This window comes from Diabrotica undecimpunctata, chromosome 4, assembly GCF_040954645.1.
Source record: "Diabrotica undecimpunctata isolate CICGRU chromosome 4, icDiaUnde3, whole genome shotgun sequence".
NCBI classification, from domain to species: Eukaryota; Metazoa; Arthropoda; class Insecta; order Coleoptera; family Chrysomelidae; genus Diabrotica; species Diabrotica undecimpunctata.
The window spans coordinates 40,293,295-40,308,907 of NC_092806.1; the positions used below are offsets into that span (position 1 = coordinate 40,293,295).

The following is a 15,613-nucleotide window of genomic DNA, read 5'->3' on the forward strand; positions in this document are numbered from 1 at the left end:
ATATCAATGGCGTGAGTTAAAAAAAATACTTCTGGCGTATTTTTCTAAAAAGTCGAAGAAAGCGATGCCATCGTCATTAGGGTCGTATTATTCGATGCTGAAGCGTACGTTGTTGGTGAATGAAAATTGTGACATTTCTAAATTCAGCAAGTTAACCACCTTACTAAAAAACCTGAGTGGAGGATACAAAGCTAAAAAGTCCAAAATCCTGGAGTCAGATGACATTATTAAATTTCTGACAGAAGCTCCTGATGACGTCTATTTGTTGATGAAGGTTATTGCTATTTTTGGTGTGCATGGAGTGACTAGGTCCGATGAATTGTACAAGTTAGAAGTGTTTAACGTGGACGACAGAAAATTGGTGATAATCGTTTCATTATCTGATAGTAAAACCATGCAGGAAAGGTCGTTTTGTATTACTGACAAGAAAAGTGGACTAAGTTTCTTGAAAATTGTGAGAAAGTATATTCCCTTGCGCCCCAAAAACGTACCTCACAGTAAGTTTTTTATAAATTACCGACAGCAAAAGTGCACTACTCAACCAGTGGGGATTAACACTATATATAATATCCCCAAGAAGATTGCAGATTTTTTGAAACTTGCAAATTCAGAAATATACACGGGGTTTCCGTTGTTCTTCAGCTACTATGTTCGCAAATTCTGGAGCTGATCTAGTAAAAGTTAAACGTTTAGGTGGATGAAAATCGTCATCTGTTGCAGGATCTTACATTGAAGAGTTAATAAGCAATAAGATTGCTGTATCCAAGTGTATACTTGGCGGACCAGAAAATCAATCCAGTACCTCGAATCAAGTGTTTAAGCAAACGAGTACAAGTTGTGATGCTCCAAAAATAGATATTTCTAATAATGTTAATTGTAAAATTTCAGTTGTTTTTAATCCTTAATGTGTTTGAATTTGTAAATTTTATTAAATAAAAAAAAGTTAAAACATTTTATCCACTCTTGCTGTTAAAGTGTCACTTTAACAAAACAGTTGTTATAGCAACACTTTAACATTAGCTATGGAAAAAAATTATATTATTTTAAAGACAGCATTTTTATCATTTTTTTTTTCATTTAATACTAAAGTTAAGAAACACAGATTAATGTATTGTAATGATCTGAACTTATTGCTGATGTTTATGCGCCATAAGTTATTTAATTTAAAAGCGCCATGATTTCATAAGACCTACGGAAATAAATATAAAAAGTCTAAAAAGACTGACGTGGCCATTTATGACCTATAGATAATGTCAGTTACAAAGATTTTACACTTTGTTCAGTCAATTTTATAAGACTGACAGCACAAAATTAATAATAGAATATAAAAAGAAAAATATTTTTTTTCTCCAAGCACACAATTTTAAAATCGAATTACATAGATGGAACTCTTCCACTACACCAGCACTAAATTAAGCTAATTTTACAAACTAAGTTAATTTACAATTCTGAAAGTAATGTACCCTGTTGAAAATTAACTTAAATTCTAGCGCGTTATCTAAAATGCAATAAGTGTAGAGCAAATGTTAAAACTAGTCACTTAATACCCCGGATAATAAGAGAGTAAGGTTATCTCTGTTTCCTTTAGTATATAAAACATTTGTTTAGAAAGCAGTATTTTCCTTTATGGTTGAAAACCACATAGGAATTAAATTTTTGTGCTAGCAGTGGATCTCTATACAGAGTTGATATGACCATATATAGCAGTATATATACAGTACGTTAAGTTTTAAATTAGATATACACCATACAGATGGCAACACTGCGCGCTGTGTTTTTGTTTTTTGTTTTTTCTTTTTTGGTTAAGTTAGTTTTAAATAATGAGTAAAGTGTACAGTAGATATATGATAACATCGATAATATACTACATATTGAGTTGTAAGTTATGAACTATAAACATCTGTATTTCTTATAAGCTCTATGTCATTTGTTATATTTTAGAGAACTGATGAAGCTTTAGAAATATAAAGCGAAACGTCTTCGATAAACTTATGAAGTAGTTGACTTCTTTTTTATTTGCCAACCTGAATGACCGGTTAAACCTCTGAATTCACTAGTTGAATACTTTAGAAATATATATATATATATATATATATATATATATATATATATATATATATATATATATATATATATATATATATATATATATATATATATATTATATATATTGATTTATATTTGAAAAATAAAAAAATATATTATATATATTATGTTAGTTTTGTCTTGTATAATGATAATATATTTAATATTGGATCTCGATGAAATTTCCTAATTTTATTTATTAGTAGATAATTTCTCTTAACTGTTCTATTTATAATATTTTGGTATTTTTAAAGTAGAATATTGACCTCTTAACAATAGATCGGCAGCAATATTCTATTTAAGATCCTGTACGATATGTGTTCGGACAAGAAGTGTATATCTCTTTTATACAACAATATAAAGTTTTTAATAATTCACCGCAAAAACAATATCATTATTAATAAGTCAAAATGTAATAAGATTTTTTAATGTTTTATTTAAATTCCAATTTTCCACTTTCCGAACAAAGATCATAGTCTCTTGAATTTTGCATGACCCTCAAAGCAATAAATCACAGGTATAATAAAGTATTAAACAAAACAAACAGCAAAGTATATGACACCTACTTTGTCCTGGTCCAGGCCTTTCGTCATGGCCCACGTTGATACTACATAATCCATCACTCGCTCTGAAAGAGCTTTGGGAACTTCGTGAAGTTTCATGAACTCCCTTACATTGTTTAGCATATCGTGATATTTGGCAGTAGCTGATGTCATTTGTTGAATTATAGTAGTCACGTGACCGAATATTGTTGCATACAAAAGCGCTGAAACAAATTAATATAAGTCAATATTAGAATAATAAAGTGTTTTTATTTTTATCAAGAGAACAAAAATTATCAATCTCTGCACTAACAATTTTAAAAACAATTTTGATGAGAACATATTTTTCCCAAGTGACTACGTTATTATTTTGGTTAATATATTATGTACAAACATCAAAAATGTCTAAGAAACACCACTATTATTTCACTTTTTTCATTAAAAACGTAATTTTTGTTTGTTAATATTGTCTTTTTCTTTTTATATATGTCTATTTTTCAATGTGCCTCCAGTAAGTGATCGTTCCATCAGTTTATTCTATCGTTTTCGAGGTCTTCCTACTGATCTTCTTCCTGTTGGGGAACCGTCTCTTGCCGTCTTTACTGCTCTATTTGTTGTCATTAGGGTTATATGATCATTACAATCTACTCCTCTATTTCTTACCCAGTCCTTGATGTTTTCCACCTTGCATCTGCGTCGTGTAGCTCTGTCCCATAGTATTATAGTATTTTACCATCAATTTTTCTAAGTATCCTCTCTATGTTAGGTCGCGTTTCTGTCGCGTGTGTCATTATTGCTCTAATGACTGTTTTGTAAATTTTTTTTCCGATATTTTTGTTTCTTTCTATTGTTCTATTAAGGCAACCTGCTGCTCTGTTTTCTCTATCGATTTAATCTTCCACTTTTGTTTCGAATCTTCCATAGCTAGATAATGTGATGCCTAGATATTTAAATTCTATTACTTGTTCTATTATCTGACCTTTCCGCTCCAATTTACATCTTAATAAATTTTCTGATATAACAAAGCATTTTGTCTTCTTTGGGGAAATTAACATGTTGAATTTTCGGGCAGTTGACGGTATATAAGAGAATACCCAAAACATTACTGTTTGTAGGTAACCAAACATTGAGCAATAACATAAAGCTGGCCTGTACACCAGACGTTCATTGAGAATTCCCATCTTCTGTCATGGAAATCGTGGAATCTGCATTGGGGCTTACAAGAAATGAGTTCTGTGTTATTAACAGATAAAGTTAGCTTTTGTTTTTACTCCGATTTATGAAGACTGCGAGTTTGAAGAGAACATGGTCGACCCGAGAGGCTATAAGTCGATAAGAGAGATGTATAGGGTGTTTATGCGTGTAGTCGTCTACAAGTTTGAATGTGAGCTAGACTAATTTTTGATTATCGAAGTGTTCCCATTTTTTAAAGGCACCTTGAATCAAGATAATATATTTATTGTATCTTAGAACCTATTGTCCTTCCATTTGCCACTGCTCCAGTTACTGATTTGCGTTAAATGCAGAATAATGCAAGGCCACATACTGTAGCAATAGTAAGAAATTGGTTTTATATTGAGGATACATAATTACATTTTTACCGTGACCAGCACAATCTTCATCCCATCGAGCATGTATGGGTTATGTTTAAGAGACAGATTGCTGCTCATTTGCACAAGGTTTATACTAGACAAGGACTTGAAGATCTTTTTACAAAGGAATGCATCTTATTTCCTTAAAATGAAGGTAACAATTTAATTTTAAGCTATAATTAATGATGCTAGAGGAAATACAGATTAATAAATACATTTTTTGTTAGATTTTAAATTTTATTTTAAAAATTTGCATTAAATAATAAACATCTTCTCTTGTCACATACATTGTGGCTTCCAAAATTTTGAAAAAATTGTTAAACTCTTTGTCGTTTGCCTAATCTTAGTTTTATGTAAATGTATTATTTAATGTATACAGGGTGTCCAGAAAGTCTCCTGAAAAACGAAAACTGCAAATTCCTCAGATAATTTTAAGTTGATTTAAACCAATTCTTAGTCCGAAAATGTTTCCTAAGGGAGCTAGAGCTCTTTGAAGATGGCGCTTTGTAAGTAGTTTTTTTTTAATAACTCCAGAACGCTTCTATTTAGAAAAATCAAAACTGGTACGATTATTTATCCTCTAGAGATAGAACGATTCAAATAATTGCGAATTTCTAGTATTGTTCATAGGGTCCGTTTTGGGTAAGTCAACGGGTATTTTAACGCATATTTTTTTTGTCTGCAACTTTTAACCATTTTTATGATACTAGGTTATTAAATTTTTTGATATTTTAGTACTAAAAGGTACTCTTACTTTAAATCTATAGGATGCACCGTTTTCAAGAAAAATCGATTTGAAAATTTTTCAAGCAGATAAATTTCCTTACAGCTGCAGCAGTGCTCGTACCTTTTGTACCAGTGCTAAATTTTCGTTGTGTAAGATATTTTTTGCGAAAGATTTTGAAATTGTGCGATAGATGACAGATAGTCTTGGAACGCTAATTTCTAAATTTTTCTAAACTTCCATTAGAGTGACATCTTGATGTGCTGTTACATCATTATATCTGTTTGTGCTGTTTTATCATTTTTTGGGAACACTGAACATGTTTCTCTTAATCGGGAAATTTTTCAGAGTATCTACTTTACTGCTGGAGCGTTACATTTCATTTTGCAATAAACTAAATTTATATCAGCGTATTCCTCATTAGTAAAAGCCATTTTTGTTGAATCGAAATTGTTGTGTTTGAATGTCACAAAGTAAAAACTAAAAGAGAAACTTCACGAACTGACAAGAGTTTGACAGTGAAAAACGTAGGTTATAGTTCTGTCACAACTTAACATAGCACAAATGACAGTTCAAAGCCTACTAGTGCAAAAAATATTAATTTAACTTTCATGACGGAAAATCGAAAAATTTTCAAATAGATTTTTGTCGAAAACAAAATTTTTCTGTTCATGTCTATGTTCTTCACCTTATCAACAATAGTGATCCGGCAACATCGTCTCTGATAGTCCATTAACATGGCCTTATTTTATTTCTATAATTTATTTCCCAGAGTTCGGCGCCATACAAGCCAATACTTTCTATTATTGTTTTATAAATTCTTCTTATATTTCTTTTGTTATTTTATTGTTGCACAATAATCCGTGTAGTTCTCTAGTAGCTGATCTTGCTTGGCCAGTCCTAGAACGTATTTCTTCGTTACTCATCGTTTTGATTTTATTTGGACTCTCATGTATTTGAAGGCTTTAGTTGATTTTATAGTTGGCATTTTAATTTGTAGGCTTTCTGGTTTTTCTTCTGCAACTAAGTACACGGTTTTTTGTATTAATTAATTGTAATGCCTCACTTGGTGTACTTCTCTTTTCTTTTTATAAGCATATAGTCTACATTGCTCTCTCCTTCAGCTAAAATGGCTAGGTCGTCTGCGAAGTGTATCGTGTACAATTTATCGTCTTCGATTGGGATGCCTATATTGCAGCATTTTCTTCTCTACACTGAAAGCGCCTTATTCAGATATATTTTGGTGTGTAGATGCTATGCAGCTGCCTTGCTTTAGACTTTTACTAATAGAAATTTCTTTATGCTTTTTTGTTAATTCCTAATTATTTTTATTGCTACCCAGAGCATTGAAAGTTGTACACTATCGTATGTCTTTGTCAGAACCTATTAAAACTACATAAGTTAAAAGGTTGAGGGCTTATCTTTTCTCAATAACCTGCTTTTGAAAAAATTTACTATCCATACAGGATCGGCCTGCACGAAAGTCATTTTGTTCGTCGACATCTGTCATCTTCCTTTATAGTTAATCGCATCGAACAATTGGTCTCTCAGGGACCGAATAAAGCCAATAGAGTTGGATAGAAAGAACTAACTTTGTTTTACTTTTAGCTAAAAATTGGATGCACCAAATTAGATCGTTTATTTTCTACAGGACGGTGTACGGTCCCTTTCAGTTTCGTGAAAGTTTTCGACAAAGTCCTATCTTAGGTTTTGGATTGTATAAACATACTGGTTCACCTCTTTCAAAAGTTGTCCGGATAACATACCTGTCGAGCCTTTATCACTTTGAAGCTTTAAACTTTTACGACTAAACTCTTAGACTTTTTCTGTTTTTTCTTTCAAATTTTCGATGTACGTTAGGAATAAACGTTTTTCTTTTCGAGGAGGCAATTTTACGAAAATAAGATCTTGAAAAAGTTTCATTTCTCTTAGAGTGATCATCATCGACGAAGAATCATCTGTACAAGATTTAATTACAGCAGTCATTACAGTAATATGTATATCGTTTCTGCCTGCACGAAAGCCATTTTGTTTTTACATCTGTCATCCTTTTCAATTTTATTTATATTTATTATTTACGTAATATATACGTAATAAATTTACATATATTTGCGTAAGTCTAGATATTGTCATCATTTGTTGATTATGTCTATTTCGGTTTCTCACTGATCTTGGTTGTTGTTTTTTACTGATTAGATGTTTTTGCGATATTCGTGGAATTTGCTTATCAGCCGCTGTTTGTATGCATCTAGTAAAAACTACCCTAGGATAGTAATAATAATACGAAAATAAATTCTAATTCTATAAATTATGTTTTTCTGTCCGTTTATTCATGTATCTGTACACCGTCTAGTCTTAGATTTAAAAAACTGTAATATATGGAGAAAAACTGACGACAGATTCCGATTCAGCACTTAAAGTTATTACGGCAAAAATTGTCAAAACGGGAATACTCCCTTCTGGTTTTGAGAAAATTAATAAAAACGTTATAACTCCAAAGCGACGATACATATAAATTATAATTAACTTCGGGCCATAAAAAATTTCACTTCCGGGGAAAACTTTTGTTGAGGTTCAAAGTAATTTTGACTTTTTAGATGCAGATTTAGTCGTGGAACATGCAAATATTGTTAAAAATTAGAAATTCTAAATTTTTCATCAAACAATCAACTTAATTTTGATCCACAACTTTGCTTGTAAAAATAAAAATTTACTCGAAAAAAATGATTTTCGCACTGTTACTAATTCTTTTTCTATCAGTCTCTTTTACTCTTATAAATAGTCTCATATTCCAGTATTAATATCATATAAAAAAAATTTCTTTTCTTTTCAAAAAGGAAGACGAAAATTAAATAATTTAATAACAAGGCAAATACCCGTCTATTTATATTATTAATTTTGTATAAACCTCGTCAGCCATTTATAAAAGCGAAGGAATGATTAACGATCTTTTTGCAGGATTACGAAAGGTGTACAAGATACTGTAGATATTTGGGAAAATGTATATCGTCAGTCACGAACGAGCTGAATAAAGCAAGCGATATAACTCGAGGTACTTTTTGTTATTGAAGTATGAAAGACGAAGATATTTTATGTGCTGTATTTTAAAATTTAAGGTTAATACATGAAGGAAGATCAATACCAGCAGTCGTAGAAATTATTATGAACGTAACATTAATGTAAATAAGTTGAATTCTAACTTCGCAAGCTTAAATTCTAAATACAAATATGCACTCTATTTCCCATTTTATTGATTAACAGCTCAACAGGCTTGTTTTAGTTAATGTTTTATTAGTATTAATATTTCATTTACATTGCTACTTTGTTTGTAAATGCACAAAGTTGTCATTTAATTATATCTGATGTTATTTTTATAGTTGTGGATCGTATGTCTTTAAAACTTCTTGATTGCGTTTAAATAGTTTCTAAATATGGCGTTTAATGTTATACCTCTTTAAAACAACTTTTATTAAAACACCAATAATATAAAAATACTTGATAATAACTTATACTCAATGACAACTATTCAAAACTGAAATGAAAACTGTCAACTTTCTGTATTTATATCCATTTTCTGACGTTCCAGAACTTACAAAATACTTCGGAATTTTTTTCACTAGACTATTTTTAACTGATAAAACGTCATATCAACGCCATATTTCCAACTGACAAAACTCCTTCCTGCCCGTGATTTCTTAGCGACAAAATTATGACAGATTCGTAACGAAGGTCCTGGTAATTCTATTGTTGTCCGTTTGACAAACGTCATTGGGGCGTAATCAATTTTGGGCAGATATAATGAATCCAGACAAATAATCAAATTTTGGATGCCGTCAGGTATGGAATGCAAAAAATTGGTTTCGGAAAATGTCCCATTGAACACGTAGAGGTCCAGAAGCTCTATTTGGACCCAATTTTCGGAGTTTCGGGTGAGAAATTTTACGCTTGAAGGATGTACTACCATAACGGAACTAGCAAAAATTATCGAGGATTGGGCATTTAACATATAAAAATGCAATGGCGAAGACTATAGAGTCGTCTGTAAAGTCAATGTGGAATACTACAGCAAAAATGGCACAAGAAAAATATTTTACGGAGTACGGCATAAAAATCGACCCTTTAACAGATATATCTTTCAAATGTGCAGGATTCACCAGAGATATCAAGCGAAGGCAGCTTCAAAGTGTAAAAAAAGCAAACTTAGTTCAAAAGCATTATCCACCGCAGAACTATTAAAAATTATCCAAAGCTACGACGAGGAAATCCCCGATGGAGCACAAAAAAAGTTCTTTCACCTTTGCTCATTTGAACTTGCTTGGAGAGGCAATGAGGTCGTATACTACAAGATTCAATTTTTACAGAAGGAATTTGATGTTATGGGAGAATTTCGAAAAGTTTGGCAAGCAGCAAATGACTGGTAAGAAATTCATCAAACGAAAATTTATGCCCAGTTAGATTATTTTTGAAATTAATTGAAAAAAGGAGACCAAAGATTTTATCAGACAGACTCTTTCTTACCGTTCACCCCAACTGAAAGGATGGATCATGGTTCAAAAACTGTCCACTTGAAATCAACACCGTATCTAAGTGGACAAAAATGTCAGCTGAAAAATTTGGTATAAACACAAAAAAACATAAAATAACAAACCATTCTCATCAATCTTTAGCTGTGTCAGCATTGTTCAAGCAAAGTGTTTCCTAACAGGAGGTAATTAAATTAACAGTTCACTCATATGCAAGCTCTCTAAAACCATATCTGCAGTCAGCACCAGAATTTGATCGAAAATTTTAGAACAACAAATGAAGCTGGACCTTTGAGTTCCCAAATGCTACAGGTCAATAATACACAAAATCTTGCTTTGGTAGAAAAGAATAGGCAAACTACTACAGCTTATAATAATTATACATTTAATATTGTTAACAAATAAATAAGATCATGTTTAGTTGATATGGTGCATTAATTCTCTCGTGAAATAGTCTTGTCGAATATCATTCGAGAGAAAATTATTTACAGGTAAAATTTTCCTCTGGTTTTCCTCTTATTTAATTCGCAAAAATTGCCAGGCAACAAACTTTCATACCAGTCGAAAATACTGGCTGCTAAATTTTCTCTCTTATGATATTATATACGATAACATCTCGAATATTTTAGATTTTTATTACTTTTTCTTTTTTGTCAAATTACTTTTTCTATATGGAATAAATCTAACGGAACTGTCGTAACACTTCTTCTTCCTTTATTATTAATCGCATTGAATAACTGTCTACCATTGACTGACTAAAGCCAATAGTGTTGATCAGTTCTATGGTATGGTACGTACAAAAACAGCGATTTCACCACCTCTTGAACCACGGTCTTTACGAATTATTTTAAAACCCGGAATGTATACACTCTTGATCTGAGATATCCGACGTCAACCAAGTTTCGGACAGGCAAACAATATCAAAGCTGTGATCATTTACCAGATCTAAGAAAAGGTTAAATTTTGGAAACAAAGAACGTGTATTAAAATGAGCTAATTTTAGCTTTTTGTTAGACATACTAAATTCTAGTTTTAAGTTGCTCAATTTTACCTAATAAATAACCACAAACTGAACTGTTTGCAACATGAACTGTATCTAAATTTAGTTTGTATCTTAAGTTTAACGTTTTACAATTTTACAGCACATAGTCTGACTGGTACAATCTTTTATTTCATGAGATTCAGAACATTTCGGACATATTAAATTACTAAGACAATCTTTTTTCTGGTGACCAGCTTTGCAACATTTAAAACATTTTACAATATTAATGTGTTCACTAACATAACATTTGAGCCAGCCTATATACAGAAAACCTCTTTCTATTACCACTTTGAAAAAAGCTGGTGAAACCTCCATCACGACGTTGAAACGCTCCTTAAACTTAACTTTTGTTACCATTTTTATATTATCTTCATTTACGTTGAGATCATTTAAAGTAATAAGGTCTTGCAAACAACTTGTTTTTTCCAGAGAGGCAGCATTTACGCCACGAATCATTAATCTCAGATTTAACTTTTTTGGTTTAGTAACAGAATAAGTATTTCCCAATTATTTGGTAAGGCACTCTTTTAATTTTTCTAAAGACATTTCGTTGCTACAGTTAATTAAAACTCCATTTTTTATCAACTTAGTACTATCAACAGAAGCTTTTGTAGAAGAAACATTAATTTTCGATTTAATATCGCTATCTACCTGAACGCTAGCAATATTTTGGTTCGTTGACCTTACAAGCAAAACAGAATCACAGCCAGTTTTATTTACTTTCAAGGCACCCGAGTAACTTTTTGCTGGCCTATCACTAATTGTCAAAAATGAGCTGGTAGAATTAGAAGGTTGTGCTTGAAAATCGTCACTTACCGTCGTTTTTGATTTAAGAAGTTTGTTTGTGTATTCCAATTTAGAAACGTACTTATTTAAAACTTCCCTTTCTCGTGACAGACATTCAATCTCCTTCTCCAACGAAACTTTTTCACGTGATAACTTATCACACATTGGAGCAGAACAATGTCCTTTATTAACCGCACAGTTATGACAATAGAACGAGTTTTTATCGACAAATACAACTTTCGAAATTGCATCAAAACACTTGACGTGCAGTACAACATCACAAGTATTACCCAAACATTTAATGTCATTTGTTGAAGTAAATTTAGCACAAAATTTACATTTGTCAGGAGGTTCACTGCCCGAACTTACTTCTAGTTAAAAACTGGATGCACCAGACTAAATCATTTAGTTTGGACAAAGTCCTTACGTTTAGGATTGTATAAACAGACTGGTTCACCCCTTTCTAAAGTTCTATAGGTAGCATGTATGTAGAGCCTAGCCTTGGCTTTATTACTTTGAAGCTTTAAACTTTTACGACCAAATTCATAGGAATTCCAAGAAAAAAGGAATTAACGTACACCAATCTTTTTGATTATCAGCCATATAAATTTAAAAGTATTTTCAAACAGTTCTATTATGTCTTGTAACGATTCAAAAAAGACAAAGATGGTAAGAGATATTTTTTAGATAAAGACAAAGCTGTTATAGGCCTACTCTTTTTGACGGGACTTTACAAGTCATACCGACAAAATATTTCAGATCTTTGGAATACTGATGGCAGAGATATTGATCTCATTTAAACAACAATGTCAAAACAAAGATATTTCATTTTGTTGCAATGTTTGCGATTCGACAATGTGAAAAATAGAGTAGAACGGAAACAGATCGACAAATAAATTGGCAGCAATTAGAGCATTATTTGACCAATTCGTTGGCAACTGTAAGACATACTATGTACCAAGTCAACATCTTATAATATACGAAAAACTAAAATTATTCAGGAGACTTGTGTCATTTATTCAGTACATACCGAATAAGCCATCGAAGTATAGGTTAAAATTATTTGCGCTAGTGGATTCCAAAAATTACCAAAGTTTACGTCGGCACACAGCCAGGAGGACATTTTCGAAAGAGTAGCAATCCGCAAAACATAGTTGAACGTTTGATTGGGCCAGTTTCTGGTACTAAACGTAATATTACTTTCGATACATGGTTTACCAGTTATCTGCTCATGATTAATCTACTTCAGTCTCATCATCTTACATAGGTTGGGACAGTTAGGAAGAATAAAAAGAAATTTCCAACAGCACTTCTGAACAGACGAGGAAAAGAAATCCGCAGTTCAAATTTTGCCTTTAAAGAAGATATAACGGCTGTCTCATATGTGCCAAAAAAGTCAAAAAATGTAATTCTTGTTTCCACCTTGCATCATAATGATACTATAATCGAAGAAACTGGTAAAAAGAAAACAGGTGAAAACCTGAAATTATAGCCTTTTACAATTCAACCAAAGGCTGTGTAGACACATTGGATGAGTTATCCGCTAATTAGAGCGTATCAAGAAATAGCCGTCGTTGGACTTTAACTCTATGTTTTTTGTTTTTTAATACAGCTAAAGTTAATGCTCAAGTTCTTATTATAACAATTGTCAAAAAACTTGATTTTAAAAGACGATTTTTTTTTAAACAACTGGGTATGCAACTGATTTCTGAGTTTCGAAACCAACGAAGACAAAACCCTTCCTTGCGTCGACCACTATGTGCTAATAAGCAACCAGAGATACATCAATTGGAACCTAGCGACGTAAGATAAGCAGTAGATTCTCTGTTTGTCCAAGAAATCAAGATAGGAAGACTTTTTACATATGCAAGCGATGTGATACTTCAATTTGTTTGGAACACGCAATATTAACGTGTTCAAATTGTGACTATTTTAAGGAGTCATAACTTTTTTATTTTCTAATGTATTTAGACAAACATTTTTTCTTTAATTTGTAGAATCTTATAATATTAGTGTATTTAGAGTTGTGTGGTCAATAAAATGTTTTATAATATCCGAGTGTATTATTGTTCACTTGCATTTTTTGTTTAGCATAATTGCAATATGTTAGATAAATGATGTTTAACATTTAAATATAAGACTTTTAGAGTACCATATTAAAATTACTTAAATAATAAATAAGTATAAAACCAAGATTTATCATTTTAAATAATTAAATTTTAAAAATTTTAACTTCCTGCATTAGATTAGTTTGTTAGTCCACACCAACGCAGGGTTAATATTGCTAAATTACAAATATTTCGTAATTAATTTATATTTTATTCTCTTTTTACGTTGCGGTTATGTTATTATATTTTAAAGATTTAAATAATTACCAGCACGAATAATAGTTACTCAAGATAACTCTTACCTGCAATAATCATCATACAAATTGTAAATATCCTCTCGTTGTCGGTTTCGGCAGCAACGTTACCAAATCCCACGGATGTCATACAGGTCATGGTGAAATATAAAGCGGTCACATACATCGTCTTTCTGGAAGGGCCGTTTATTAATTCCGGTGTACTAGAATCGTTGGGCCACACGTAGGAATACGGGTTTTGCGTGATATTTGCTAGTTTCCACAGCCAGCTGTATTGGACCCCGTTGTCGGCATCCGACCGACCGATTGAGTACCTAGAAAGAAAATAATTAAGCTTTAGCTTAATTGTTCACTAAATTAAATAAAATGTGTTATTTGGTTTAAGTTACAAATATTAGAATTCTTATTGTTCTTGCTATTTTCGTGTAGCATTTTATATTTTACTATTACTAAAAATTAATTACAATTTTGGTTGCTTTATTCTAATGTTGCAGTTACCAAAGTGGAAATCGAAACGTCAAAATAATCATATTTTAAACTAAAATTGTGGTCAATTTTTAGTAAAAGTAGCAAAATATATTAGATGTGACTATTGAAAATCTTTATAACCGGTGCTTAATCTCAAATTAAACCCTTTATTTGTAATCTCACATTCCGCAACTTCCTAATTTCCCTGTATATGATTGTAATATATATCCCTAGCTTTTGTAATATTATTAGTCAGATATTTGAGCAGATACACTTTCGTCCGGAATATCGTAATGAGTTCAGTTTTACCTGAAAAAATAACACTTTCGTCCAAGTCAAATATTTTTGCATATACACTTTCGTCCAGGGGTCGAGCTCCGCGGGGATCAATTCCATAATTAAAAAAAAGTTGTCTTACTGCGTTATAAAATTTATTATCTTAGATTAGTAAATTTCATTTACAACTTACAATATAAATAGCAAATAATAATAAACTTATTTAAAAATTAAAATATTGGGATGTATATTTAACATATTCCAGTCTAATAATAGTTTTTTCATTAAAATTTTCTATTTTACTTTTCAAAAATTTCTGACGAGCTACAGTTTTATTATTAGGTCTGTTATATATATGAATACTTGGGAATTCTAATGTTGATGTTATTTTGACATTGATTGATAGCCTCTAAAAACACGATCAAAAACTAAACAATCACCGACTTCTTGGTGATCTAGAAAAAGAAGACCAAAGCAATGACCAATCCATTTCTCCACTTCAGTTCTGTTTTTGTAATGATTTGTTAAGCCAAGTTCTTGAATTTTACACCACCAAGCCTGCGAAAGATCGAATCTATATATGATTATTTTAGATTGACCCCAAACTGATTTAACAGCCTTATAAATTGATTTTTCAAAATCAATGACAATATCTTTTGGAAGAAAATTTAAAGTTAGCTCTGAACATTTGGTCCTTATCAAAGTAAAACATGTTTCATATGTAGATGATAATTTATCTGGCAATAAACAAAATACTAGTGACATATAGTGACCATTGTAGTATTCATGAATTGTAAATATTTAATAATAGAATTTTGGGCAATATTTAAATGTACCATCCATATATATTCTAGAACACTTACATAAATGTCTGAGATTTGTCTCACAAGATATAAAAGTCAATTTTGCACTCTTATCATTTACTAATAAAAAGTTTTCATTTCTAGACGTGATGATAGGGTCTTCTAATTTTTCCAATTATTCCAGTACTTTTTATAACGTTTTTGGTAAAACTGGGTGTAATTTTCATCTTACATTATAAATACTTCGTTTCACTGATTTTAAATTCATAATAGTTAAATTGGTATTTTCTTTTTCACTTAAAACATGATGTAAAATTTTCCTGGGTTGAGTACATATATATTCTGCAGCTTTACGCTTAGCTGCTACTACTGTTGGTAAATGCAGTTGGTCTCCAGACTTTCATGAGAAT

The 15,613-nt window shown here is 31.3% G+C and overlaps 1 protein-coding gene across 2 annotated transcripts in view; it reads right to left on the reverse strand.

The window, feature by feature from the left end:
- The window catches only part of eag (potassium voltage-gated channel protein ether a go-go), a 570,041-nt gene that overhangs the window by 43,728 nt on the left and 510,700 nt on the right, over positions 1-15,613 (reverse strand). For both annotated transcript variants that reach the window (XM_072529377.1, XM_072529379.1), the window contains 2 exons: positions 13,705-13,970; positions 2,652-2,851 (listed from right to left, as the gene is read on the reverse strand). In XM_072529377.1, the coding sequence (XP_072385478.1) occupies positions 2,652-2,851; positions 13,705-13,970 (466 nt within the window). The remainder of the gene's footprint in view (positions 1-2,651; positions 2,852-13,704; positions 13,971-15,613) is intronic.